Raw genomic sequence first — 27,813 nt, 5'->3', positions numbered from 1 at the left:
GCAAGCTAAATCTCTGATCACACACATCCTTCGGATGAAAATCTTGCACCAAAATAGGAACTATTATATAAATATTGCATGTAGTTGAGTGTAACATTGAAAATTTTTACCCCAAGAAAACCATTGTCAACCAAGGTGCAATATTTATTATATTATACTGAATGTTTTATAAAATACATGTAACAGTGAATTGTGTGGGCATAAATTCTGCGCAGTCGCTATTTTTTGGAATATCACCCGTCGTCAAGCACTGTTGACTGCTGCTACGCTGGAGGGTGTGGCTTCATTATTCAACGGGTAATAGTGTTTTTTTACAAATGTTTATCGACCAATCAGATTCAACTAATTTACATGAAAGTATAATATAATCAGTTATATGTATAACTGGTTCAAACTAGCTAGTACAGTCTCACCTCCTTTCTGGCCTGCATGAAGGACTTCTGTCTGGACTTGACCATTAACCGTCTGGATCTCTGATTGAGTCGTCTGGACATGTGTTCCGAGTTCGTGTTCCAGATTACGATCTCACCATCGTAACTTCCTGTGGCTAGGTGATTCGGTCCAGTGAACGCGCAACATAGAATGTCCTCATTGTGCTCCTAAAATCAGTCAACCGGAAACGGTAAGACATATCAAAAGTGGCTTGCCAACACAGTATGATGTTATAATTATATTAAGGTAATGTATAAAAGCAAAAAACTATAAAGAGCAAATAACTAATTAAAAACTTGATCAATGAAAGCTGCAAAAATTAGGAGAAAAACTTAACAGACTTAGGAACTGAGGATGATTGACTCACTAAGATGGTACTATATTGCTAAATCAAGTATTTACAACAGTATGTTAACAATTGTAATAATCCTAGTAATTCTGAGTAGGCAGGACTATAAGATTAGTGCCAGGATGAACAGTTCTTGTGAATATCAACACTACCAATATTAACATACAAATACTATCAACATCTAAACTCTGGTTATTTTGTAAAATAACAGCACTAGTTCTATGTTGTGACAATATGGAAACAGGATCTGTTGAAAAACTAGATGTCTTCTTTCACTCTAGACAAAGCTTTATTAACTTCAAAAACATAATTTTCAATGGATTTCTTGGCTTACTACTGGTGTGTTGGGATATGTATTAAGATTTTGTGCAAGGATGAACAGTTCAGATATTCATTTTGGATTGAGGGGGAGGAGTGTAGGGGAATAGGAAGTATACATGAGACTGACTTTCAGAATTATTTTGACATGGCATGGGATAACTCAGTTCTAATTACTTACAAATAAATGCTGCAAATAATGAATTCTAAGCTTACATGATGTGCATAATGTAAAATGTAAATGTAATTTGGCTTAAATAAGAGTGTAGTCAAACAAAATTTTATTAAAAGCAAGCAAATTAGATAAAATATGCTAATTCATAACCCACAACCTTAAAGAAAGAAAGAAAAAAAAAAGAAACTGAATACACTGTACATGTAATATTGGATTAAATGTTTGAAAAAATGATACTGAATATAAATAGACTGAAAGCAAAATATTAACTAAATCATAAATGAAGCAAAAAAATATTCACTAAAAAGAACAAATGTCAAGCAATTCTAAGAAAAATAAAATATTCTGCAATATACTGTTTAATTAATACAATCTGTGTCATAAGTGAGCACACAAACAAACATACAGACACAGACAGATCAACCTTTTCACGTTTCCTGTCTGTTAGCTTCATAAAGAAATAACAGACAGACAAACACACACAGCTTAAAACACAGTTAGACAGTCCTACCTTTCCACCTTTCCATTCTGCTGGCTGAACATGGAAGTCTTTAAAGGAAGCTGTCGGGAAAACTGTGATTTGCCTGAAAAATAATAAACCCTCACAATCAATGGTTCCTCTCACCTACACCATCATCTCACATATTTTTTTAATAAAAAAAATCCCTAAACCATGTACATGTAGAATTATATCTCAAATCCTCCCTTTCACCACTTACTTGGTCCAAGTTACACCACACTTTTCTGTAAGTTAAGGATCCACTCCCTTGTTTTACATGACATCTTTAGACCCTCCCTTCAGTATCTTTCATCCACTATATCCATACTATATCTCTCACTTTTTTCATGGATCTCAGATCCCCTGACCCCTTTACTTACTTGGTCACACTACCACCACTACATATCTCTCAGATTGAGGATCTTCATTAGATCCTAGACCCATCCCTCCATTTAGTAACTTATTTGGTCCAGCCAACCAAGACCACACTTCTCTTCAGATTAAGGATCTGTCCCCCACCCCTGTATTGTATAAGATTCTAGATCCACCCTTGGTTTACTTACTTGGTCCACCCTACCACCACTACACTCCTCTTCAGATTAAGGATCTGCCCCCCACCCCTGTATTGTATTAGATTCTTGATCCACCCCTTTGTTTACTTACTTGATCCACCCTACCACCACTACACTCCTCTTCAGATTAAGGATCTGTCCCCCACCCCTGTATTGTATTAGCTCCTAGATCCACCCCTCTGTTTACTTACTTGGTCCACCCTACCACCACCACACTTCTCTTCAGATTAAGGATCTGCCCTATGTCAGCTGGCTGTCCTCCTGCACACTCCAGGGTGTGGAAGCAGTGTCCATTAAAATCCCAAACCTGATAATACAAAAATAAACACTTACTCTAATAAATATTCAAAGACTCCTAATCATATAAAAAAATACCAACAGAATCAGGAAATTGCTTTTTGCAAATATGAATAAAATCCTAAAATTAAAAAAAAATTGTGACCTTGACCCCTCACCTTGACTGTTCCGTCAGTACTTCCTGTGAACAGTTTGGTTTCCGTGGGATCCTGAGCCAGACACGTGACCTCGGCATTAGAGTGAGTATTGTTAAACTGTTTGACCTTTTGACCTGTGTCAATCATCCAAACAATCATGGTGCCAGCCTGGCAGACACTAATCACCTACAAATAGAAATAAACACTGATCACCTACAAATAGAAATAAACACTGATCACCTACAAATAGAAATAAACACTGATCACCTACAAATAGAAATAAACACTGATCACCTACGAATAGAAATAAACATAGTGATACAAACTTAGATAAAATACACTACATGTATTTGACATTCAAATTTTATGTTCAGTTAGAGTTCACTCAGTATGAATTTTCTGTTTCCATAGACTTTGACCTTCATTGCAACAAACAAGAAATAATTTTCAAACACTTCTCTACAACAAATGATCCAATTCTACAAAGCTAACCTGAATCTATGCGAATTAAACCTCATTTGGTTTATACAGCTATTTATAGCTTACCTGATTGTAGACAGAGTTGTAGATAGCTGAGGTGACGGGTTTCTCGTGTGACATGATTTTATCCCGATTCTCCGTCTTCATCTCCATCAGCGTGATCTGATAATTAAACGTAATTAACATCTTGTTCCTCTCCATGCCTGAGCGATCCTTCTCCTCGTCAAAGAACAGGGTACTCACAACTGTCAAGTCAAGAGTGCCAATTAGTTCAGAGTTCAGAGTAAAATCATTATCTCTAACATAACAACAAGCACAGTAAAAAACAAGGGATAGTTTAAAGAAGCTTAAAAATAGGGAAATTGATGATGAAAAAACAAAATTATATTCACTCAAACATTTTTAGGTATAAACAATGTCAAAATTCAATTGTATCAACAGAGCTCCAGATAATTTTTTACCACAAAGTGTATTTACTCCCTGATTTTCAAATCAATGCAGATTTTGATTTTCAGCAAATGATAGAAGAGTATTTTGTTTATATAGCAGGCACGTAGCATCGTCTTTGAAAATGGGGGGGGGGGCAGCCAGAGAAAATTTTTATTTTATTGACCTGAAAAAGTTGACAAGCAAAAAAAAAAAAAAAAAAGTGTAAGTAATTTAAAAGTTGCCCAAATGTGGAAAATCCTATTTCGGAGAGAGGGGGGGGGGGGAGGGGGGGTTAGTGGTCAACCTTTTCAAAGCCAGGTTACTTTCACTTCCAAATCATTAAGTTAGTCGTACCTGTATTCTTATACTTGTTGTACGCAGTACATTCGTGGTGTAATGCGTATCTATGATTGCTAATGCGTAATTGTACGCTCTATTTTACTTTTCAATGCGTATTTTGTAAAATTTAATGCGTATTTCTGCAAATACGCACCTTATCTGGAGCTCTGATCAAGCTGAATAACCTTGAACTGATGTAAAACAACACTATGGATCATCTTCCTTCAGGGAACTCTACCTAGCACAGACCAGCCTCTAACTAGCTCTGAGGGCCATAAAAGTTAGATGAGTTCACTTCTGATTTAAGTATCTCAGACTTTTTAAAAAATTTTTAAAACAGTGAAAAAGTGGTACTGAGGTCAAACGTGAGCTCATGAAAGTGAAAGTTTTACGCCTTCTGAAGCCTGTACACACACTTGTAGTAGTATAAGAGTATTAACCTTTGTACCTTATCTACATGTATTTCAATTATCTACCTTCGGGGCCTTTAGGGAACATCCCTGCTAATCTCTGTATACAGACTTGTAGCTGTACATCCCAGATCCTCAGGACTTTGTCTTTAGAGAAGCTGATGAGCTGACCGCGACTCTTGATGAACTGGACCTGTATCACGCTGGCCATGTGACCCCGCAGGACACCGTTAGGTTTAGACACAATGTGGGGGTTCCACAGACACACGTGGTGGTTCACGCCAGCGGTGGCTACGGATAAATATAGACACAGTTATCAAAACATATACTGTACACAGGTTATTTTCACCCAAGGTTATTTTCGCCCATTCATACTTGCAAGCAATTTTGCTCCATTTTAATTTTGCCCATTCACAGTTTTCTTTAAGAAATTTTACTGTTTTCGTTGAGATCGCCCCATCTTAAATTTGCCCACTTGTGTTTAGGGCTAAAGGGGCGAAAATAAAATGGGGGTGAAAACTTCCCTGTATACAGTAGCGGAATCATTCAACACTAAATTGTAAGTAAAATTTTGAAACTAAAAAGGAACATTTAATCTAGCTTGCTTATAGGATATTCCTTCTCAGAATGAGCTAACTAAAGAATTCTCAGTCCCCCACCCCCTCCCCTCAAAATTTATAATATATATCAGAGATCTACAACTCACCAATGATGTTTAGATGTTGGTTGTAGTCAAAAGTGCTCACACCCTGGGATATGTTGAAGCTGGATCTGTAATCATGTAGAAGAAAAATAAGTTTCAAAAAATGTGAAGATATGATACATATCCTGAAGATGCAAAAAGATCTTTAATTATGAATTTTTAAGAAGAAATGAAAAGATTTTTGCTTAGATGGTAGGATAATTGAACCTCTCTGGATCAGAATTTTTTAAAAATAAAAATAGAACTTGTTACTTACATTCTCTGAATCTTCTTGCTTGTTCCTTGATCCCTGCGAAAAATAGAAAAAATATTTTAAATCTAAAAAAAAAATTATTCTTCCTTCAAAGAAAAAAATGCCCAGAGTTATTCACATGATATGTCACAGGAAACATTAAGTATGATGCATTTGATACACAGGTTTATTGACTTTGAATCACTCAAACACATTTTTCAAACTAAATTTTGAAATGAAGAGAGAGTTTTAAAATTGCTCAATAAAGTATATGTAAATCACTTTTTATTCACGAGAACTTTATTTTCGCGTAATTACACGAGACAGTATGCTTGCGAAAATTTCATTCTCGCATATAATAGAATTCCTTAAGATTATATAGAGCAATGACCACAATTCGTGAAATTTTGTCACGCTAATAAAAAGTCAATGACTATTTCGCGAAAATAAGGTGTCGCGAAAATTAAGTGATCTACAGTAAGTAAATTTTACTTTAAAATCAAACATGAATATGAAGAGGTGGTAGACTATTCAGTGCGATTCGATACTAAGATTTGTACAATTTACCTTATAATACATCAAGTAAAGTTTCTAGCTATATCATGAATTTTACAGAAAGATCCTGTTTTCTGTTGAACTCACTTGGTGACAGATCCTGTCTTTTTCTCCATCCAGCCTATCACCATAGAGTTTGTACTGGTCGTGGAGCAACTGATGAAACACTCCAAATAATGGGCATACTTCACTGTGGGCAAAGATTTGTCAAAATAATGGGCATACTTCATTATGACAAACATTATGATAAATTATGCAAAATATATTAAAGTTCTACAAGTATTCAATGTAAAATCTAATAATTCACTATTAAAATCAAAGTACTAAAAGTATTCAATGTCCAATCAATTTCACTAAAATCAAAGTACCATAAGTATTCAATGTCACAAAAATCAAAGTACTACAAGTATTCAATGTTACTAAAATCAAAGTACTATAAAAACTGAGATTCAATCTCTGAGCTTACCTTGTCTCACCCACTCTTTCCTGTGGGCCTCGTGTCGGGTGTAAGTTTCGTTCTTGAACAGAGTCTCATTTCCCACATCCTGCAGGTTCACGTTAAGGCACGGTTCTGAAAAAGACAAAATGAACCTGAACCTGGAGAACGTTTTTATAATATGACTTTGAAGTGTTTCTTTATCATGGTTGTCTTTTGTATTAATTCAAAGCTGATATTATAAATATAATATAGTTTTTTAGGAAGGAAGGGTAAATTTTATATCAATATTATAAATTTTTATTACATTAAAAACAGAATTTTCAGTTTAGATATTGAGAAGCAGAATATTTTTTTTGTTGGTTATTGTAGGAAAGGTCCCCTTCACCATTAATGAATATTTATTAGAAAAAAAAGTTTCCAATTTTAAAGTTACCTTACATAATTAAAATAAATCTACACAATATTATTATTCAAAAACCCCATAGCACCTGTCAACAAGTAACCACACATTTTTAGTTTAAGAAGTTTTCTTTTTTACTCTCTTTTACACATTAAAAGAGAATAAAACTATATATAGAAAATGTACTGAACTATTAATCCCTACAAAATGGGCTTTTATAACAAGTTAGAAAACACTCTCAAATTTATCACATTGTACCAATTTTCATTTTTCCGTGAATGCATCCATTCTTGTGTTTTTAATGATAATCAACCGGCTTTTTAAAGATATTGTCAAAATTAATGTGAAATTTGCTTCTGACTAAAATAGGATAGATAGTCCAACCTTTTGACTTCCAACTTATTTGCCAATATTCTTTACTTTATATTTACCACATTTCAATAATAAAATATAACTATAAATGATCATTGAAAATTATTTATTTATTATAGAAGGACAAATAATTTTGGAAAATTGGAATTTAAATTGATGACATGTTCACTAATCTCCATTAATGTTCATTCATGTTAATTTGTATGAAGAGTTGAATGATTTCAGAACATGGTCAGGGAATTATGGAATGAACACAGGTGTGGGGGAACTAATGGACTTAAATAGAGGACTCAGGATCAGGAGCTAGAACAGGGTGAGGGTGCTGGCTTTGGATTCAGAGGAAACAGAGGCAGGATGGAATTAGCATTTGGGGAGACGAAAGGGGGATAAACAGAAAATTTGTTAACATCACTTCTCAAATCATCAATGGGAAGTACCAATAAAATATACAGAAATAGAAACAAAAGGACAAATTTAGTTTAAATTAATTTCTGTATTTTCTACTAATACAAGTTAAAATTCAGTGCCTGTCTAAATTCCGGTATCTGTTTTAATAAAAAAAAATGTAAACAGTCATCTAATGGAAATTCTATGTTTTGAATAACAATTAACATGTATTAATACAATTATACAACACAAACTAAAATTACATTTTTAAAAAAAATGAGGAAAAGAACCTTAAAGAAAATTACTCACCTTCCCAAACTGAGTGTAGATAGTGCAAAGGTTAAAGGTCAGAGTTCGCACACAGCCAACAAAATAAAGCATAATATTGATTAATTTGCATGAAATTAGAGACCAATCAAAATCAGTGATACAGAGATGAATTAATTCAAAGCTGGTGTCCATGGAGATATGATTGTAAAATGAAAAACAAAAATAATGAATTAGGCAATGCACTTATTATTACACAAAATACTGTTACAGTAATGATTATTATGGGGATCATTATGGTAATGAAATAATAAAATAAGAAATGGGGGGATAACTCCATGAACAACTGCTATGATATCATATGTGCAAATGAATCATATAAAAATAAAAGGTTGAAAAATAAAATTAAAAGTAGAAATATTTAGCCTTTTCTACAGATCTGTAAGCAGAATGTAGACTTGCAGTGATCTGAAAGAATTGATCGGCGGATTTCAAACGTGTTGACATCTCGGTGAAATTTTCACACAGTTTTATCTTACCCACTGTGTTGACAATTAATAAAGAAAAATTAAATTAATTACAAGTTTATTACTAACTTTTAAAAAATTATTTATAGTTCATTGATGAAAATTTGTGGAAGAACTCTTCATTTTCTGCTATAAGGAAATTGTCTCAGAGAATTCCATTAACAAACTGATTCAGTTTAACCCACCCCTATCCATTCCTCCAATGGCGTGTTTATTTATAATGAGATCATAAACCTGCTGCTGGATTTGAAAATCTTGATCAAAGCCTGCATTTCTTTAACAAAAGCTACTTTGTTTTCCTATAAACACCATGACTACATTACAACACTGATACAAAACATTGTGCAATTACATTACAATTACATGTATTTACACAGACAGACAGATCAACAAATGGTACATTAAGCAATGAATGGCTTCCAGCTATGTGTGTGCTAACATGTACGATAAAAATGCATGGAATAAATGTCAACTAAAAAAGCAAAGCAGAGAGAAGTGGATGCATGCAAATAAAACAAGGCTCTATAAGCAAGGGATCTATAAGGGAGGGTCATCCAGGGTAATCTTTGTAGATTTACTTTCAGTTTCTATTTAGAAAGCATGTCACAGAGAATTGATTTACTAGATATAAATTCAGTTTCTATTAACAAATAGGTCTTTTTGTAAAACAAACAATTTTCTATCCATTTTTTTTAATGGATGCAGATATTCTTTACTATTGCATATATGTTTAAGAGAAGAAAAAATAATAAGAAAATGGGGTGTAATTAAGGGCATACATATTTTTTTTACTTCTACACAACAACAAAAATGTAAAATATTGTGACAAGTTTCCAGTTTATTCATTCAAGATTAACAATTTCAAGCAAAGAAAGCATTTTTGAAAAATATATAATACTAAGATAAAATGCTTTTTTTTTTTGAAAAGCTCCATATTATATTCACATTGATTTTCTTCTTCAAAGCTCCTTAAGCAAAAGGAATTACAACTAATTCCAAGGAAAATTACATCATTTTAAAACCTTAACCGTACATCTTTCTCATTCAAAGCTCTTAATATACAGTACATGTGTGTATAAGGAATTCCTCACAACTAAAATTCCGAGGAAAATTAAATCATTTTATTACCTACCAAACATCTTTCTAAGCATAAACTCCAAATCTGTCACAATAAAGTTACACTCAGTGTGTTTATTTTTACTGTACTAAGCCTGTATCTGTCACAATAAAGTTACACTCAGTGTGTTTATTTTTACTGTACTAAGTCTGTATCTGTAACAATAAAGTTATACTCAGTGTGTTTATTTTTACTGTACTAAGTCTGTATCTGTCACAATAAAGTTACACTCAGTGTGTTTATTTTTACTGTACTAAGTCTGTATCTGTTACAATAAAGTTACACTCAGTGTGTTTATTTTTATTGTACTAAGCCTGTATCTGTCACAATAAAGTTATACTCAGTGTGTTTATTTTTATTGTACTAAGCCTGTATCTGTCACAATAAAGTTATACTCAGTGTGTTTATTTTTATTGTATCTGTCACAATAAAGTTATACTCAGTGTGTTTATTTTTATTGTATCTGTCACAATAAAGTTATACTCAGTGTGTTTATTATGTTCCCCAAACGAAGTTGGGGAACATATTGTTTTTACTCTGTTTCTTATTATTATTATTATTATTTTTCTTCTTCCTGGGAAAATTTTGTCCACGAGTGATCTTGTAAACTACACATCCGACTTAGGTGAAACCTTTTTAGGGTTAGTAGGCATGTTATGTAGAGTTGCCAAACAAAGGTCATTTTGAGCGCACGTGCTTGCAAGAGCGCGCACGTGCAATAGGTGAAATTACCAATATAATGGATATTGCCGCAACTTTTCTATTTTTTGATGAAATTTTTTGAAACTCATAATGTAAGGATACATTAGTAGTATAAACAAGATAGCATGGTCAAAATAGCAAGATCTCACGCGCATGCACGTGCGCTTCGCTCTGATTGGCTGAAACTAAAGTCTCAATAACTTTCTTGTTTCTTGTCATAATCCTTTGAAATTTTGAACATAGTCCTACATTATGAATCTACCCTTGTCTGACCCATTCCTTCCTGCATGATATATAAGAATATATAAGAATTTTCATGAAAGCATGCGCATGTGCGCGTGCTGCAAGCTGATTGGCTGAAACTTTAAATGGCAATATCTCCTTTGTTTTTTGACGAAATTCTTTGAAATTTAAAATATAGTCATGCATTAGGATATCCTACGAAATGATATAGTAAAAAAATCATGAAATCACGCGCATGCACGTGTGCTGCAATCTGATTGGCTGAAACTTTAAATGGCTATTTCTCCTTTGTTTTTTGACGAAATTCTTTGAAATTTAAAATATAGTCATGCATTAGGATATCCTACGAAATGATATAAAAAAATCATTAAATTACGTGCATGCACGTGTGCTGCAATCTGATTAGCTGAAACTTTAAATGGCTATAACTCCCTTGTTTTTCAACCAAACAGGATGGGATTTAGAACATAGATAGATGTAAAGGACTCCTACAAGAAGGTATGATCATCATGCACGTGTACGCACGTGCGTGCATTTGAAATGAGTATCTTCAAAAATACTTTTGAATGAGTGATTTTTATTACTTTTGGACTGAATGCTTTAATATATAGTATAGTATATAGTATAGTAAAATATATAAATAGTGTAGACAAGATGATATGGTCATAACGCACATGCATTCACATGCGCTTGGGTGCAATGCTAAAAATTGAATATAATTGGTATCCTTCTGGGAAAACGTTGTAAAAGTCAAAAATGCACAGAGTTTGTCTTATTTAATGAAGCTTACAGGGAACATGGCACCGAAAGAGAGTTGGGGAGCGTTTGGGGAACATCTGTAACGGTTTCCGTTACAATTAGCACTAGTTTTTATTGTATCTGTCACAATAAAGTTATACTCAGTGTGTTTATTCTTATTGTACTAAGCCTGTATCTGTCACAATAAAGTTACACTCAGTGTGTTTATTTTTATTGTACTAAGTCTGTATCTGTCACAATAAAGTTATACTCAGTGTGTTTAATTTTATTGTACTAAGCCTGTATCTGTTACAATAAAGTTACACTCAGTGTGTTTATTTTTACTGTACTAAGCCTGTATCTGTCACAATAAGGTTATACTCAGTGTGTTTATTTTTACTGTACTAAGTCTGTATCTGTAACAATAAAGTTATACTCAGTGTGTTTATTTTTACTGTACTAAGTCTGTATCTGTCACAATAAAGTTACACTCAGTGTGTTTATTTTTACTGTACTAAGTCTGTATCTGTTACAATAAAGTTACACTCAGTGTGTTTATTTTTATTGTACTAAGCCTGTATCTGTCACAATAAAGTTATACTCAGTGTGTTTATTTTTATTGTACTAAGCCTGTTTCTGTCACAATAAAGTTATACTCAGTGTGTTTATTTTTATTGTATCTGTCACAATAAAGTTATACTCAGTGTGTTTATTTTTATTGTATCTGTCACAATAAAGTTATACTCAGTGTGTTTATTTTTATTGTATCTGTCACAATAAAGTTATACTCAGTGTGTTTATTCTTATTGTACTAAGCCTGTATCTGTCACAATAAAGTTACACTCAGTGTGTTTATTTTTATTGTACTAAGTCTGTATCTGTCACAATAAAGTTATACTCAGTGTGTTTAATTTTATTGTACTAAGCCTGTATCTGTTACAATAAAGTTATACTCAGTGTGTTTATTTTTATTGTACTAAGCCTGTATCTGTTACAATAAAGTTATACTCAGTGTGTTTATTTTTACTGTACTAAGTCTGTATCTGTCACAATAAAGTTATACTCAGTGTGTTTATTTTTACTGTACTAAGTCTGTATCTGTCACAATAAAGTTACACTCAGTGTGTTTATTTTTATTGTACTAAGCCTGTATCTGTCAAAATAAAGTTATACTCAGTGTGTTTATTTTTTATTGTACTAAGCCTGTATCTGTCACAATAAAGTTACACTCAGTGTGTTTATTTTCACTGTACTAAGCCTGTATCTGTTACAATAAAGTTACACTCAGTGTGTTTATTTTTTTTGATCGGCACAAACGTTGTACTAAGCCTGTATCTGTCACAATAAAGTTACACTCAGTGTGTTTATTTTTATTGTACTAAGCCTGTATCTGTTACAATAAAGTTACACTCAGTGTGTTTATTTTCATTGTACTTAAAGCCTGTATCTGTCACAATAAAGTTATACTCAGTGTGTTTATTTTTTATTGTACTAAGCCTGTATCTGTCACAATAAAGTTACACTCAGTGTGTTTATTTTCACTGTACTAAGCCTGTATCTGTCACAATAAAGTTACACTCAGTGTGTTTATTTTTATTGTACTAAGTCTGTATCTGTCACAATAAAGTTATACTCAGTGTGTTTAATTTTATTGTACTAAGCCTGTATCTGTTACAATAAAGTTATACTCAGTGTGTTTATTTTTATTGTACTAAGCCTGTATCTGTCACAATAAAGTTATACTCAGTGTGTTTATTTTTACTGTACTAAGTCTGTATCTGTCACAATAAAGTTATACTCAGTGTGTTTATTTTTACTGTACTAAGTCTGTATCTGTCACAATAAAGTTATACTCAGTGTGTTTATTTTTACTGTACTAAGCCTGTATCTGTCACAATAAAGTTATACTCAGTGTGTTTATTTTTACTGTACTAAGTCTGTATCTGTCACAATAAAGTTATACTCAGTGTGTTTATTTTTATTGTACTAAGCCTGTATCTGTTACAATAAAGTTATACTCAGTGTGTTTATTTTTATTGTACTAAGCCTGTATCTGTCACAATAAAGTTATACTCAGTGTGTTTATTTTTATTGTACTAAGCCTGTATCTGTCACAATAAAGTTATACTCAGTGTGTTTATTTTTATTGTATCTGTCACAATAAAGTTATACTCAGTGTGTTTATTTTTATTGTACTAAGCCTGTATCTGTTACAATAAAGTTATACTCAGTGTGTTTATTTTTATTGTACTAAGCCTGTATCTGTTACAATAAAGTTACACTCAATGTGTTTATTTTTATTGTACTAAGGCTGTATCTGTCACAATAAAGTTACACTCAGTGTGTTTATTTTTATTGTACTAAGCCTGTATCTGTTACAATAAAGTTACACTCAGTGTGTTTATTTTCATTGTACTTAAAGCCTGTATCTGTCACAATAAAGTTATACTCAGTGTGTTTATTTTTTATTGTACTAAGCCTGTATCTGTCACAATAAAGTTACACTCAGTGTGTTTATTTTTATTGTACTAAGCCTGTATCTGTTACAATAAAGTTACACTCAGTGTGTTTATTTTTATTGTACTAAGCCTGTATCTGTCACAATAAAGTTACACTCAGTGTGTTTATTTTTATTGTACTAAGCCTGTATCTGTTACAATAAAGTTACACTCAGTGTGTTTATTTTCATTGTACTTAAAGCCTGTATCTGTCACAATAAAGTTATACTCAGTGTGTTTATTTTTTATTGTACTAAGCCTGTATCTGTCACAATAAAGTTACACTCAGTGTGTTTATTTTCACTGTACTAAGCCTGTATCTGTCACAATAAAGTTACACTCAGTGTGTTTATTTTTATTGTACTAAGCCTGTATCTGTTACAATAAAGTTATACTCAGTGTGTTTATTTTTATTGTACTAAGCCTGTATCTGTTAGTTTAAATAGAGTTAATTCCCCATGACTGGGATGCCAGAATATGTTTTCTTAATAATCATCATTTGATATATAACACTTATGTTATTGCTGGTTTTAAAAATATTATTCCTACAGTACTGTGCGTTTCATTTTCACATACTTAAGTTTGAAAAAAAAAATATTTCAGAAGTTCCTTTTTTAGAACGTACCCACCTTTTAATTTAATTTTAACTTACAGGAATCATATATTTTTTGTGTAGTCCTACAGATTTCCTTTATTTAAACAAATGTTAGTATACACAGGGTTTTAAACAAATATTCATACATGCATGATAGCTTTAAGCCCATATAATACAAGATAAGCACATCTTGAAATGAAAGGCATGGAATAAAAAACATAATATTCATGCAAAAAATACATGCTGTTAACAAAATAAAATGTTCATGCATCAATTCATTAACCGATTCAAAGGACCTGATCATAAATAGGTCAACTTTAACCTTAAAGTAAGTGTACGGCAATAGGAGGTTATGTTATTATTGATTCAGAAGTTTTTCCTGGATTCAAATAGCCCTCAATTTCTTAGTATAGTGGACCCTCAGATATCTGGATGCTTCAGTATCTGGATGACTTTTCTTCGGAACAGAATTTTTGTTATTTATTCTTGTTTAACTGGTAATTCAGATATCTGGATGCTTCAGTATTTGGATGACTTTTCTTCGGAACAGTTTTTTTAATGTTATTTTGTCTCGTTTAAGTAGTAATTCAGATATCCTGATGCTTCACATATAATTTCTCACTGTAACAGAACTCATTTAACTTTCCTTTAAGGATGCTATACTATATAATTTCACTCTTATGTCAATTTCTCCTTGCAACCAAATCTCAGTTAACCTTGTGTGTGTGTTCGACTTTACTATTTTTAATTTCTAAGAATACCTACTTTTTCTCAATATACAGATTTAATTCCATGTGGTAGAAGTTTTTTACGATTTTCCCGTACATTACCTTGTTTTTCCCCGGCAGGCGCTGGCGGTCTTTCAAACAGAGCAATATTGGCCGAATTAAAGAACAAACAGTTCACATAGCCCCCCACGTCACCCCAACACAGGATCGCTTCATTGGCATCCTTAGGGTTATACCTTAAAAAATCAGAAAAATAAACCAAATTAAGTAATAAATTAAATGAATTCTTAATCAAAATTTAGTCCTTAAAGTTATCGAAATGTAGGATCATATCTTAAAAGTAAGCAAAAATAAATTAAATTCTTAATCAATTAAAAATTTAATTTTTAATTTAATTTTTTTAAAAAATAACAGTGAAATCTAAGAGTGGTCATGATGGTATATATACACACATATACATGGTATATTGCCGAAATGCCAACCAAAGGGAAAGAACTCTTACCAGTAATCCAGACACAGGGGAGTGAACTCCATGCCCTGTACCTTGTACTGGCAGTTAAATTCTAGCTTGTTCCCCATGTCATAAATAGCTGTAAAATATAAAACAGGTTTTCTTCATGTAAAAAGATGATATTCTTTAGGAAGACTTAGATGAACCTGGCCTGTTTCCCATGTCATAAATTTAATTCAAAAAGTCTATAAATGAAGCTGTAAAAAATAAACAAAAATGCATGTGCTTCAAGGTTCTTTGAACTTTCTCAGAAGGGTCTAATTTAAAGTAGAAATTTTTATCCCAAAAAAGCATTTTTAGATACCAATGATTATTAACATGATATGAAATTAGAATGATTTATCTTTGGAACCTTAAGCACATTAAGAGGCATATAATGAAAATTGTTGCAGGAAGAGATTTAATTTTCCTATTTAAAGACTTTTTGAATTAAATTATAAATTAAAGGTCAGGTATGGGCTAGGTACTAGCTATTGTAAAAATTAAAATGATTTAAAAATGCTAAAATAAAAATCATAATTTTCATGAACTGTGTTTTCAATATTATGTCTACCACGAAATGTAAAATTTCATATGCTCAACTACTAAAAACTTCTTATCCACGAAATCAAATCCCCACAAACCAACATTTTTTCCTTACACCACGAAAATTTGACCCTACGAAAACATGTGATTTTACAGTATATGGCTTTTAACATTTGTGACCTTAAATGTCCTTTATTAAAAGTTAAGTCCAATAAAAGAAAGTCACTGGATCATTCTGATAATTAAAACTAAGGTAGTTTCACAGCAATTCTAATGTTTTAAAACAAGTAACAATAATTTTCAATAACTTACCAATCTCCTTCGAAGTGAAGGCCACAGCGATTTTATTGATGTTCTGTAGAGCTACAAAGTGGGTTACCCAGAGATCTCTGGCTTTACATGAGTCTGTAGCGATCCGGAACGATCGGGATAACTTCAGATCCGGGCCCCAGATACCAACAGTACCCTCCTGTCAACCAATAAGAAACTAGGATTTTTAAAAAGTATATTCATATCAACCAATCAAAAATAAGGATTAAGTATAGTATTTTTTTGTCAACCAATCAGAAACAAGGACTACTTCATGACAACCAATCAGAAACAAGGATTATTCATAGTATTCCGCTGTCAACAAATCAGAATGACAACTGACCTTACTGATAGAGACATATCTGTTGCTGCTCTTTAGATACTGCACTCTCTGAACAATATCCTTGTGTGGACTAAAACAGAAATAAGAGGCCCATGGGCCACATCGCTCACCTGAGCACTGTGGCTAATTAATGGACACACTACACTACCTGAGTATGGCATGCCTCCATATAAGTAGGACCAATCATGGCTTTGCTGTTCTTGAGAAGAAGATCTTTAAAGATTTTTCCTATACAATCCTCTGTAAAACTTTGATCATCCCTCGTGGCCCCACCCTACCCCTGGGGGTCATGATTTGAACAAACTTGAATCTACACTACCTGAGGATGCTTGTATATAAGTACGACAAATCATGGCTTTGCTGTTCTTGAAAAGTTTTTAAAAGATTTTTCTTATATATTTCTATGTAAAACTTTGATCATCTCTCGTGGCCCTGTCCTACCCCAGAGGATCATGATTTTAACAAATTTGAATCTACACAACCTGAGAATGCTTGCATTATAAGTATGGCAAATCATGGCTTTGCTGTTCTTGAGAAGAAGATTTTGAAAGATTTTTCCTAAAACCCTTAAGTTTTATCTTTCCTGGCACAGTGGTTCTTGAGAAGAAGATTTTCAAAACATATGCCACCAAATTTTCACTAATTCTCGATTATCTCTCCTTAAATTTGGGTGTGGGCCTATATTTCAACAAACTTGAATCCCCTTTACCCAAGGATGCTTTGTGGCAAGTTTGGTTGGAACTTGCCCAGCAGTTCTAAAGAAGAAGTTGAAAATGTGAAAAGTTTACAGACGAACAGACAGCTAGACAGACAGACGGACGATGAACAAAATGTGATCAGAAAAGCTCACTTGAGTGAGCTTATAAAAGTCAAAAATAATATTTTTATAATATCAAATAAATTTACAGTTAAATCTCGATAAACCACCACCTTTTGTAATTTAGAAATCATGGCTGTATAACAAATTTGGCGATGAATTGAATATCCCATCTTTTAGAAAACAAGAAGTGGAATTACTATACCTAGAAATACCATTTAGCGTTTCTATTCATATATATTACATGTCTATGTAGTATGATATGTCGTCTGTTAATGGGGCGTAAAAATATATTTCCGGAGCGCCCGAATGACATTGTTTGAAAATGAAAACGATATATACCAATAGTAAACTTTGCATCTCATGATGTAAGCAACTTGTCGCATGTCTGATGACGTAAATTTCATTGAGAGTTTGGAAATTTTGAAAAAATATTCAGAGTCATAAACTTAAAATTCATTTCAAGCTAGCTCTCCAACATGTCACGTTCTTCGTGAATTTGTCTTTGACTTTTTAACTGAGTTTGAAGATTTTGACAATTTATTTTTGAGGTTAGCACTCGACAAATGTGAAATCACAGAAGCAAATATCAAGGAGTTTAACGATATAAAGTTTGGATATTTTTCCGTAACTTTCAAAATTTCAAAATGGATTAATCTTTTGAACGACTGGGAACTTTCAACCGAGTTAAATACATGTGTTTTAATTTAGTTAAAGCCTACGAAATAGCTTAACATCTTCATTTTTCTGTAGTTATGAACTTGTGAAATAAAATTAGTTTTTTTTTCTCATGACCTGATTTCTGCCTCCTGCAGTGATATATGAAGGGGCGTGGAAAGTATTAACGCATATGTGATATGGGATATATCACCACACAAAGATCAATGAACATCACCGCAGATATGCGACAATCATATATATTACATGTATATGTACATCTATATGTGTCTGTTAATTAACAGTAAAAATATGTTTCCTTCTTTGACAAAATGTTTGAAAAAAAAAATATCATGAGCTAATATAATCTAAACTTTGCTAATTCATTAATTACTTAATTTCCTTAAGCAAACAATTTCATTTTAATGACAAAATTTGGATCATTTTGAAAATAATTTGTCAGCGCTCATGATAAATATGCAGGCGTGAAGCATTGTTACAGTTCATATACCTCATGAATCTTCAAAAATTAAATTCATTTCTTAGATTTACATTTTTTTCTGATGACATGACATAAATTTATGCCTTTCAACTGTCATTTTTGAAGCAAATCAGTGTGCACTGTATTTTTTGACGTCAAGAGCGGTACATGTATTATGACGTAACAATGGAGATATTCATGCTTATTCGTGTTATATACGTAATGTAGTTCATGAGAAAGTATACTGCATTTTATTTTGTAAAGAATCATAGGGGAAATTTATTGGAAATGTAAATATTTATCAATCAATTAAAAGCCAAAGTGTATGCATATCTGGGTTAAGAGGACATTTAAATCTATATTTATCCAGTAAGAAAATTACAGATCTCGTCCAAGTCTCGACCAAAATCTCACTCAGACATTCCAAAGCACAATATATATATTTAGAGGTCATTTACACCAAAAGTAAGTACAGGGTTGCCTCAGGACATATTTGAATTTTACTCAAAAAAGGTATTTTTAGGGTAGTTTCTCTAAGATAATTTAATATTTATTTCAGCAGAATAGTTTAATCAAAGGCCTGAAGGGCCTGAAGGGCCATAATGGCTTACATGCTTGACATGGATGTAAAGTGTAAGGAAATGTAGTATACTGGACTATTACCAGTGTTTTCCCCAGAAAATTTTAATGCGGGAGGGGGGGGGGGGGCTTCACTAAATTGACAGCCTGTGGCGTGTCTTGGTTGAGTTAATTGTATCTAAATTTATATTTGAATTAAAAATACAAATTCATTTTTCACACATAAATTCTTTAAAAAAATTAAATGATAAATAAATTTTGAACAAATTGTCAATTTTACTTAAATTTATTCAACAATAGTTTTTTTTAAGATAAAAAGATCTAATCACAAAAAGTTGTTCTTATTACTGTTTTATGTATTGTGTTATTTTTGTTTTCTACAAATAGGCCCCTATAGTGACCTTCCCCTATTTATTTACCTTTTTTTTTGTTGATGTCCCTACTTTTGCAGACATCTTGAAACTTTTTGTTCTTATTATGTAGCACCAATGTAATCCTTACATGTAAATATTGTGACAACTTATTTACATTCATTAGGGGTCTAATTTTTCCCGCTTCTGAATTAAAATATATAGGTACAGTACTGTGTATTAAAAGCACATGCATTTGAACTAGTGCTTTCCCATAGTTCATAAAGTAAATTAACATTGATAATGTTAATAACACATGTTTTATATTCAGCATATTAATACAAAAAAATCATAAATATTATGTGTTTAAATAATGAATCTTTTTTTTTTTAAGTCAAAGCACCAATGCTATTTATAGAACGACCTGTGAATGTTGGAAAACCCCGCACGTGCATTAACAAGTGTATTGCTTTTACCGTGTATACTATCCAATGCTATCTCACAGCCATTGATTACTTTTTTATGGTTATTAATATTTTTATCAACTAAAAGCTTGATACTTAGTAACATACCAGTAAATTGCAATAAAAAAAATTGACAGCTATATCTATTGCATCATACCCCGTGCCGTGATTTGCATTGAGTTGGTGGGAGATCGTGAATGCATGGCATTTACCGCCATGCAAAAAGGGCTGGGGGAAAACACTGCTACATGTACTACCCTTTTAAAAGCTGTTTAAACAGTCTGTAAGGTATACATAGTATATATTCTGTATTCCTATATATGCACTATATGTGCCGCGAATACGTACGCCCGACAGAGTTCTCTTTCTTTCATTCAGACTTTAACCTACACGGTGGCGCTGTTGATACAAACGGTCCAAGATATTCTTCCACATCCTCACAAGAGTTTATTCAATTTTGTTTTTTTTATTTGGTTTATCTTGTCTTCAGTAGCAAAAATTAAATGAAAATGACAAGGGATATGATTAAGAGTTTGATGAGTAATTTTCACAACAAAAGTAGAAAAGAATTGAGGAAGTCATGAGAACTATTTTTTCTTGCTCATGTTTCCAAGAAGACACTAGTGAACTCTTTGCCGTAAAGATACCGAGAACTATATGGCCGTAAGCCATAAAAGCTTTATTCCTCTATGAGGGCATTCCTTTTTTTAATAGCCTGGGTAGAGCCTGCAAACAACCATAACATATTGAATGTTTTCATTCAGCTTAAAGTACATGTATAAGAACTTCAACCTAAACTATTACAAGTTTAGCTTTTAAAAAAAGCTTAGAGAGTCAGCCAGTGGATTTTTCTTCTCTGTGATAATTTTTTAAAGAATCATAGAGAACTGAAAAAATGCCTTCAACAAATTTTTAATCAGTAGCAGAGTTGGGCACTAAAATCAAAACATCGTCTTTATATTTTTTCTGCATAGGAACAGATTGAAGCGTTTGTGCATGCAGATTCTTGCATTTTTGGCTCAAAATCAAAAGAACGGAAAGTATGTATAAACATTTAAGTTCCAATTCACGTAACATAATTCAAAGAATTTATAAACCTACAACCTCATTACATGTATCAGATCCATAAGATTTTAGGGGGAGGGGGATATATGGACGTTATGCCATTTTTTAATAAAACGGAGCCCAATATTGGCCAATAAGCTTTACTATCATCCTTGTTAGAGTTTATCATGCCGCCGGTTGAATCACTCTTGGCTCGGTGTTTAGAAAAGGGAAATACCCTTGTCCCTGCGATACTTAAACAGCCAAACTGAACCTTCGTTTGAGAATACAAATAAAGGATTGTTGAAATACCTAATACTTTTTCTAGTACATTTCAGAATAAAAAGAAACATTTATTGTTCATTCAAATAGGTAACGTGTAAGCTTTGACAGTATAGCCTAAGCTTTTTTTAGTTTATTAATTATCGTCATTTGACTTACTAGTAACTAGCTGATTTTTGGCTTAAATTTTTTTCATAAAAAAAGCAAACATTGCTAAGACATACAAATTCATTTATCAGACCTGTTATAATAAACCTATTAATTCATAAATATGATTGCCACAACCTAGATTATCAGGTCGTAGTTTATGAAAAACAAGCCAATTTACGGATAAAAAAAACATGCGCAGATTGGGGGGGGGGGGGGGGGTTCTAGGACGAAGCCATAGGGAGTTATGGTTTATGACATTTAATTACAAAAACTCAAAACCTTCTTGAGATATTGACTGGAAATGAAAGTTTTACACAGAGTCACTGAATTTATGACATTGACGTTTGAACCTCAAAATACACAGGGGTATTCCTTACGCCATATATATGGTCATAGGGAGTTGTGGTATAAAATTTCATTGCAAAAGCTCAATGGCTTATAGAGATATCGCGCGAAAACAAGTGTTTAAACAGTCAGAATTTCTGAATTTAATACCTTGACCTTTGACCTCAAAATCAAGAGGATCTTCCGAGGCCAAATAAGGTGTAAACAGCTGTGTAAAATTTCACTGCAAAAGCTCAAAGACTTCACGCAATATTGCGGGGAAGTGAAAGTGTTACAGACAGACAGAACTATAGATGGACGGACAGACAGACTGAAATTGGTATCCTCTAATTTCAGCGGGGGTAACAAAGGAGCAAGCTTAGCCAGTTGTGTTTTCTTTCCGAAGTATCTGTTGTATGACTTAACAAGTCTGTCCGCTAAATATTTAGCATCGGGATCGAAATGATTTGTAGTGAAAATGAAAGTAAAAGCTGTAAAAACTGAAAAGCTAAAATATGTCATAAAGCAATGTTTGTGCTGTAGATTTAAATACACAAGTAAAATACCTTCAATATATTTTATAAGAGAGCTTCAATTTACGCGTCAAACACTAAATTCATCCAACAGTAGCAAGTGTATGCTTCGCTGCGTAGAACACATGATCAAGTGCGAACCAGTTAAATTACTGCGAACCAGTAAACTGTTTGAAACCATCTAATAAGTATACAAAAATAAGCATCGGGAAATTCCTTTTTGAGTTAAATTTACAGATTACTTTTGTGTTTAATAGGGATTTGTTGGTTTGTAATCTATATTGATTTTACTGAAATAAAATTATAATTAGCAGGAGTGATTTACTGCTGAACCACTCCCAGAATTCCAGGTCACGCAAGCGCATTGGAAGTTCTTCGTACCATAACTAGTCAGCCCGCGGGCTGACTAAAAATTAAAAAGTACAACAGTTACGGAATCCATACTAATTAATGCATGTAACAAACTTTTGAACTTCAATTTCAGAAAGTCAATGGAAATTCCTCCTATTGCTACATCAATGAAATCTTGCAGTGAGGGGATAAAACAGGACGAACGTCTGGAATCTGACAAGAAGCAAACATTGTCTCTATCTGCCTCTGTCACCAAGGTCAGGGAGTTCAATGTACCAGGTGTTGATGATGTATACCATGTATCACTAGATCAACCAGACAGACTCTGGATCAGTGACAGTAAGGATAATCTTATACAAACAGATCTACAGGGGAATATGATACAGAAGATAGAAACCAGTGGTGGACATGGTTACCACACCGTGACACAGGGCAGGGATCTGATCTTCACAGACAAAGACAAGAAAGTCATCAATAGGATAGCACAGGATAATAATATCACTGAATTCATTAAAACTGGAGACTGGAAACCACTCAGCATACACTCCTCTCACATCAACGGGGACTTACTGGTGGGGATGATAAAGGATGGAGAGGCTAAAGTCACCAGGTACAACAAGACAGGAAAAGAACTACAGAACATACAGAGGGATAACAAAGGACAGGAACTGTATTGTGCACCACACTACATCACAGAAAACAGCAATGGAGATATCTGTACATCAGACATTAATAAAGAGGCAGTAGTGGTGGTGAATAAATCAGGACAACACAGGTTCTCCTACACAGGTCAGGAGTTCAGGTTCGGCCCCTATGGAATCTGTACTGATGTCCTCGGTCACATCCTGGTGTGTGATGAATTAAGTAACACTGTTCAGCGCCTTGATCAGGACTGTCAGTTCTGGTCTTTTTTACTCAACCCACAAAAACAGGGGGTAATGTTTCCCTGTAGTTTTTGTGTGGATGATGAGAACAATCTCTATGTAGGACAACGATACAACAACACACTGACAGTGTACAAGTATCTCCAGTAGGGCTGGGTATTGGCCCGAGATTTCGTATTGCGATATATTGCGATATTTTAAACTGTATTGCGATATGTATTGCAATATTTTCAATGTTATTTAAATGGCATTTTCTTACTATATTTACTTTAATTTACATGCAGAATGTACATAACTATGATAAATAACCAACGCGCGAAAAAAATCTTGTTGATGAAGTTATGCTCTGAAATGTTCCCACCAAACAACTTCTGTCTTACTGTTTTGCTTAATAACAAACTTTCATACATTCATTTCTATATTTAATGACAAAATTCCTTAATCTAAGCATATTGCCAATATATCGATATTTCAAAATCGTATTGCGATACGATATTTTTTGTCATTGTATTGCAATATATTGAAATATCGATATTATTGCCCAGCCCTAATCTCCAGTGATTCTTGCTTAGTCACAAACACATTGATTGTAATTATATTCTAATGTACAGAACAAAACAAGAGGCCCATGGGCCACACTGCTCACCTGAGCACATGGGCTAGTTAAAAAACACATATCAGCTCAGTATTGAAAAGTTTACTTGTTGGGGTAGAAAGGATTTGATTTTTTTTTTACTTGAGAATGTCACTGTATCAATAAAACATGTATGTATAATTTTGCCAAACTCGAGAAGAAGAGTTTAAAAGATTTCTCCTATTCATTCCTTATTTATACTTTGATTGGCTATTGTGGCCACTCCGTAACCCCCCCTGGGGGAGGGGAGGGAGTCATGATTTGAACCAACTTAAATCTACACTACCCGAGGATGCTTCCACATTTGTTTCATCTTTGTTGGCCCAATGGTTTTGGAGAAGATTTTTAAAGATTTTTTCCCTGTATATTCCTACGTAAAACTTTGGTCAGCCATTGTGGCCCTGCCCTACCCCTGAGGGTCATGTTTTGAACAAACTTGAATCTAACTACCTGAGGATGATTCCACATGAGTCTCATCTTTCCTGGCCCAATGGTTCTGGAGAAGAAAATTTTTAAAAAGAATTTCCTATATATTCCTAAGTATAACTTTGATCAGCCATTGTGGCCCCACCCTACCCCTGGTGGTCATCATTTGAACAAACTTTAATCTACACTACCTGAGAATGCTTCCACATCTTTCATATTTCCTGGCTCAATGGTTCTGGAGAAGAAGATGCCATTAATTTTTCATTAATTCATCATTATCTCCCCTTGGAAAAGGGCTTGGTCCTTCATTTGAATGAACTTGAATCCCCTTTAACCAAGGATACTTTGTGGCAAGTTTGGTTGAAATTGGCCCAGCGGATCTTGAGAAGAAGATGAAAATGTGAAAAGTTTATGACAACAAAGCAGAAGACAGAAAATTTTGATCAGAAAAGGAGGTAGCAAGAGGCTTAGGGGCCACAGCGCTCACCTGAGCACATCACAAAAAGCACATATCAGATCAGAACTGAAAGTTTACCCTTTGGTTTGGGGGAGGGGGAAGGAGGCTTGAATTTTAACCCCCGGGGCTCAGGATTTGAACAAACTAGAATTTACACTACCTGAGGATGATTCCATATAAATATCACTAATCACGGCTTTGAAGTACTTGAAAAGATCATTTTAAAAGGATTCCCTATATATTCCTATGTAAAACTTAGGTCGGCCATTTTGGCCCCACCCTAGCCTTGGGGGTCATGATTTGAACAAATTTAAATACACACTACCAGAGGATAATTTCACATAAGTTTCATCTTTCCTGTCTCAATGGTTGTTGAGAAGAAGATTTTTAAAAAAATTTCCTATAGGCCATATAAAATTAATCTTTAGATTCTCATCCCCCCCCCCCCGCCCCTCTCAAAATGTCCCGCCCCGATGTTTTTTATTTTGATTTTTGGGTATTTTCATGTATTTTTATTCAATAAGAATTTGGTTCAAAGTTTAAGAGTTATCTCCCATCTGTATTAAAAGTCGCGTGTCGCTATTTATAGCAAAAACGCCATGTGAAGAATGGAGAAAAATCGGCAATAAAAGAAGTTTAAATGTGTAAGGAAAAGATAATTTGTCAGTATAGAGAAGGCAGAGAAGAAAAAATAGCATAAACACATATAGATACCATCACTGGCAGGAGCAAGTATGTAGAGAGATTGTAACTAAGTAAAAATAGACGAGGAAAATGACACCTGGTCAAGTTATATATAACGATCTCCAGCTGTGTGACTTTGCTTTGAAATAAACAAAATCTACAACATCGTAGACAGACTTAAGAGAAGGCCTAGATTTTTCAGTAGAATAATTATTAGAACAAATATAGATTTTGCAAAATAAAAAGTCACGCATACACAATTTATTGGTATCCCTACCTCATTTTGTTCAGGGTGTGCCGTATAATGTGTACTTGATAACTTGTTAATTAACAATAAATATTTAATTTTTAAAGCAAAAATTTTCTTTAAATATTTAAAAGAATATGAAAAGAATTAAATCTATTCATATTTGCATTAAGGTAATGAAAAAAAAAATGTGTACGGGGCGTCCATTGTTTTGTTGATACTTAGGCCTATATATAAATTAACAATTATAAAAAATAAAAAATAAAATCCACCCACCCGCCCCAATTTTTTAGCAAATTAGGATGAGAATCTAAAAATTAATTTTACCTGGCCTTATCATTATTCTAATGTAAAACTTTGATCGACCATTTTGGCCCCACCCTACCCCCATGATTTAAACAAACTTAAATCTTAACTACCTGAGGATGATTCCGCATGATTTTCATCTTTCCTGGCCCAGTGGTTCTTGAGAAGAAGATTTTTTAACAAGAGGCCCATGGGCCTTATAGGTCACCTGAGCATTATGCAACAATTTTCCAGTGATTGAATTTGATTCCTGTTTTAATCCAGATGCTATAGCATTCACAATTTTGAAAGAGGCCCCATTGATCATCATAACAATACACTTAGCAGTTGCTTAGTTTGTTTACTTAATACCCATAGGCAGGGTAGGGGAACAAAAAATGCATTTCAAGTAATCAGTAATATTCAGCATGATCAGTAATGCCCCAATCACACATGAACCCCTCACCCTTAGGCCTAGATCCACACATTGCACAATTTTTGAAAAGGCACCCTTGCTTTTCAAAAATATTTGATTAATACCAAGGAGCATATTTCGAACAATTCATCCAGTTTCAGTATATAAGTACAGCCCCCCCCCCTCCTTTATGGTACCCCTGACCCTGGGGCCTTGAAATTCACAATTCTGGAAGATTAGTACCCTTGCTCATCATAACTATATAGGTAGTTCATCTGCTTAATACCAAGGAGCAGAGAAGAAAACTTTCAAAGATTCAATGTATTTTCACTATATAATCAATAGAGCCCCACCCTATCAATAGAACCCCTGACCCTAGGGCCATAAAATTCACAATTTTGGAAGAGGTATTCTTGCTCATCATAACTTTGTAATTAGTTTATTTCATTCCTAGGAGCAGAGAAGAAGATTTTCAAAGAATTCATGTATTTTCACTATATAATCTATAGAGCCCTGCCCAAACACCAGAACCCCTGACCCTGGGGCCATAAAATTCACAATTTTGGTAGAGGCACTCTTGCTCATCATAACTATGCACTTAGTTAGTTTATTTAATACCCAGGAGCAGAGAAGAAGATTTTCAAAGAATTCATGTATTTTCACTATATAATCTATAGACCCCCCCCCACCTTACACCAAAACCCCTGACCCGTGGGCCATAAAATTCACAATTTTGGTAGAGGCACTCTTGCTCATCATAACTATGCACTTAGTTAGTTTAATTAATACCCAGGAGCAGAGAAGAAGATTTTCAAAGAATTCATGTAATTTCACTATAATTATAATCTATAGAGCCCCACCCTTACACCAGAACCCCTCACCCTGGGGCCATAAAATTCACAATTTTGGTAGAGGCACTCTTGCTCATCATAACTATGTACTTAGTAGGTTTATTTAATACCCAGTAGCAGAGAAGAAGATTTTCAAAGAAATAATGCATTTTCACTATATACTTATTTGGCCCCGCCCTAGCACTAGAACCCATGACCCCGGGGCCATGAATTTCACAATTTTGGTAGAGGACTCAATGTTGATTACAATCATGCAAACAGTTTGACTGC

At 33.5% G+C, this 27,813-nt stretch overlaps 2 protein-coding genes across 2 annotated transcripts in view; one reads left to right on the top strand and one right to left on the bottom strand.

The window, feature by feature from the left end:
- LOC134259153 (WD repeat-containing protein 49-like) overlaps positions 1 to 27,813 on the bottom strand; it is a 56,197-nt gene that overhangs the window by 11,545 nt on the left and 16,839 nt on the right. The window contains exons 4-17 of the mRNA XM_062741754.1: positions 16,629 to 16,698; positions 16,289 to 16,445; positions 15,443 to 15,530; positions 15,043 to 15,176; positions 6,394 to 6,498; positions 6,015 to 6,117; positions 5,397 to 5,429; positions 5,144 to 5,208; positions 4,504 to 4,728; positions 3,326 to 3,504; positions 2,801 to 2,965; positions 2,537 to 2,652; positions 1,786 to 1,858; positions 414 to 599 (exon numbers count right to left, since the gene is read on the bottom strand). Coding sequence (XP_062597738.1) covers positions 414 to 599; positions 1,786 to 1,858; positions 2,537 to 2,652; positions 2,801 to 2,965; positions 3,326 to 3,504; positions 4,504 to 4,728; positions 5,144 to 5,208; positions 5,397 to 5,429; positions 6,015 to 6,117; positions 6,394 to 6,498; positions 15,043 to 15,176; positions 15,443 to 15,530; positions 16,289 to 16,445; positions 16,629 to 16,698 — 1,699 coding nt within the window. The remainder of the gene's footprint in view (positions 1 to 413; positions 600 to 1,785; positions 1,859 to 2,536; positions 2,653 to 2,800; positions 2,966 to 3,325; positions 3,505 to 4,503; positions 4,729 to 5,143; positions 5,209 to 5,396; positions 5,430 to 6,014; positions 6,118 to 6,393; positions 6,499 to 15,042; positions 15,177 to 15,442; positions 15,531 to 16,288; positions 16,446 to 16,628; positions 16,699 to 27,813) is intronic.
- LOC134259149 (uncharacterized) lies at positions 18,993 to 24,354 on the top strand. The gene is made up of 3 exons (XM_062741750.1): positions 18,993 to 19,048; positions 22,794 to 23,700; positions 24,117 to 24,354. Exon 2 carries the CDS (start codon positions 22,801 to 22,803, stop codon positions 23,692 to 23,694), a length of 894 nt encoding a protein of 297 aa, XP_062597734.1. The 5' UTR covers positions 18,993 to 19,048; positions 22,794 to 22,800; the 3' UTR covers positions 23,695 to 23,700; positions 24,117 to 24,354.

The sequence above is a fragment of the Saccostrea cucullata genome, unplaced genomic scaffold (assembly GCF_032062105.1).
Source record: "Saccostrea cucullata isolate Sc308-1 unplaced genomic scaffold, CSIRO_AGI_Scuc_v1 ctg2064, whole genome shotgun sequence".
NCBI lineage: Eukaryota > Metazoa > Mollusca > Bivalvia > Ostreida > Ostreidae > Saccostrea > Saccostrea cuccullata.
The sequence above is the reverse complement of the archived record's forward strand: the minus strand, read 5'-3'. Positions and strand labels throughout refer to the sequence as shown.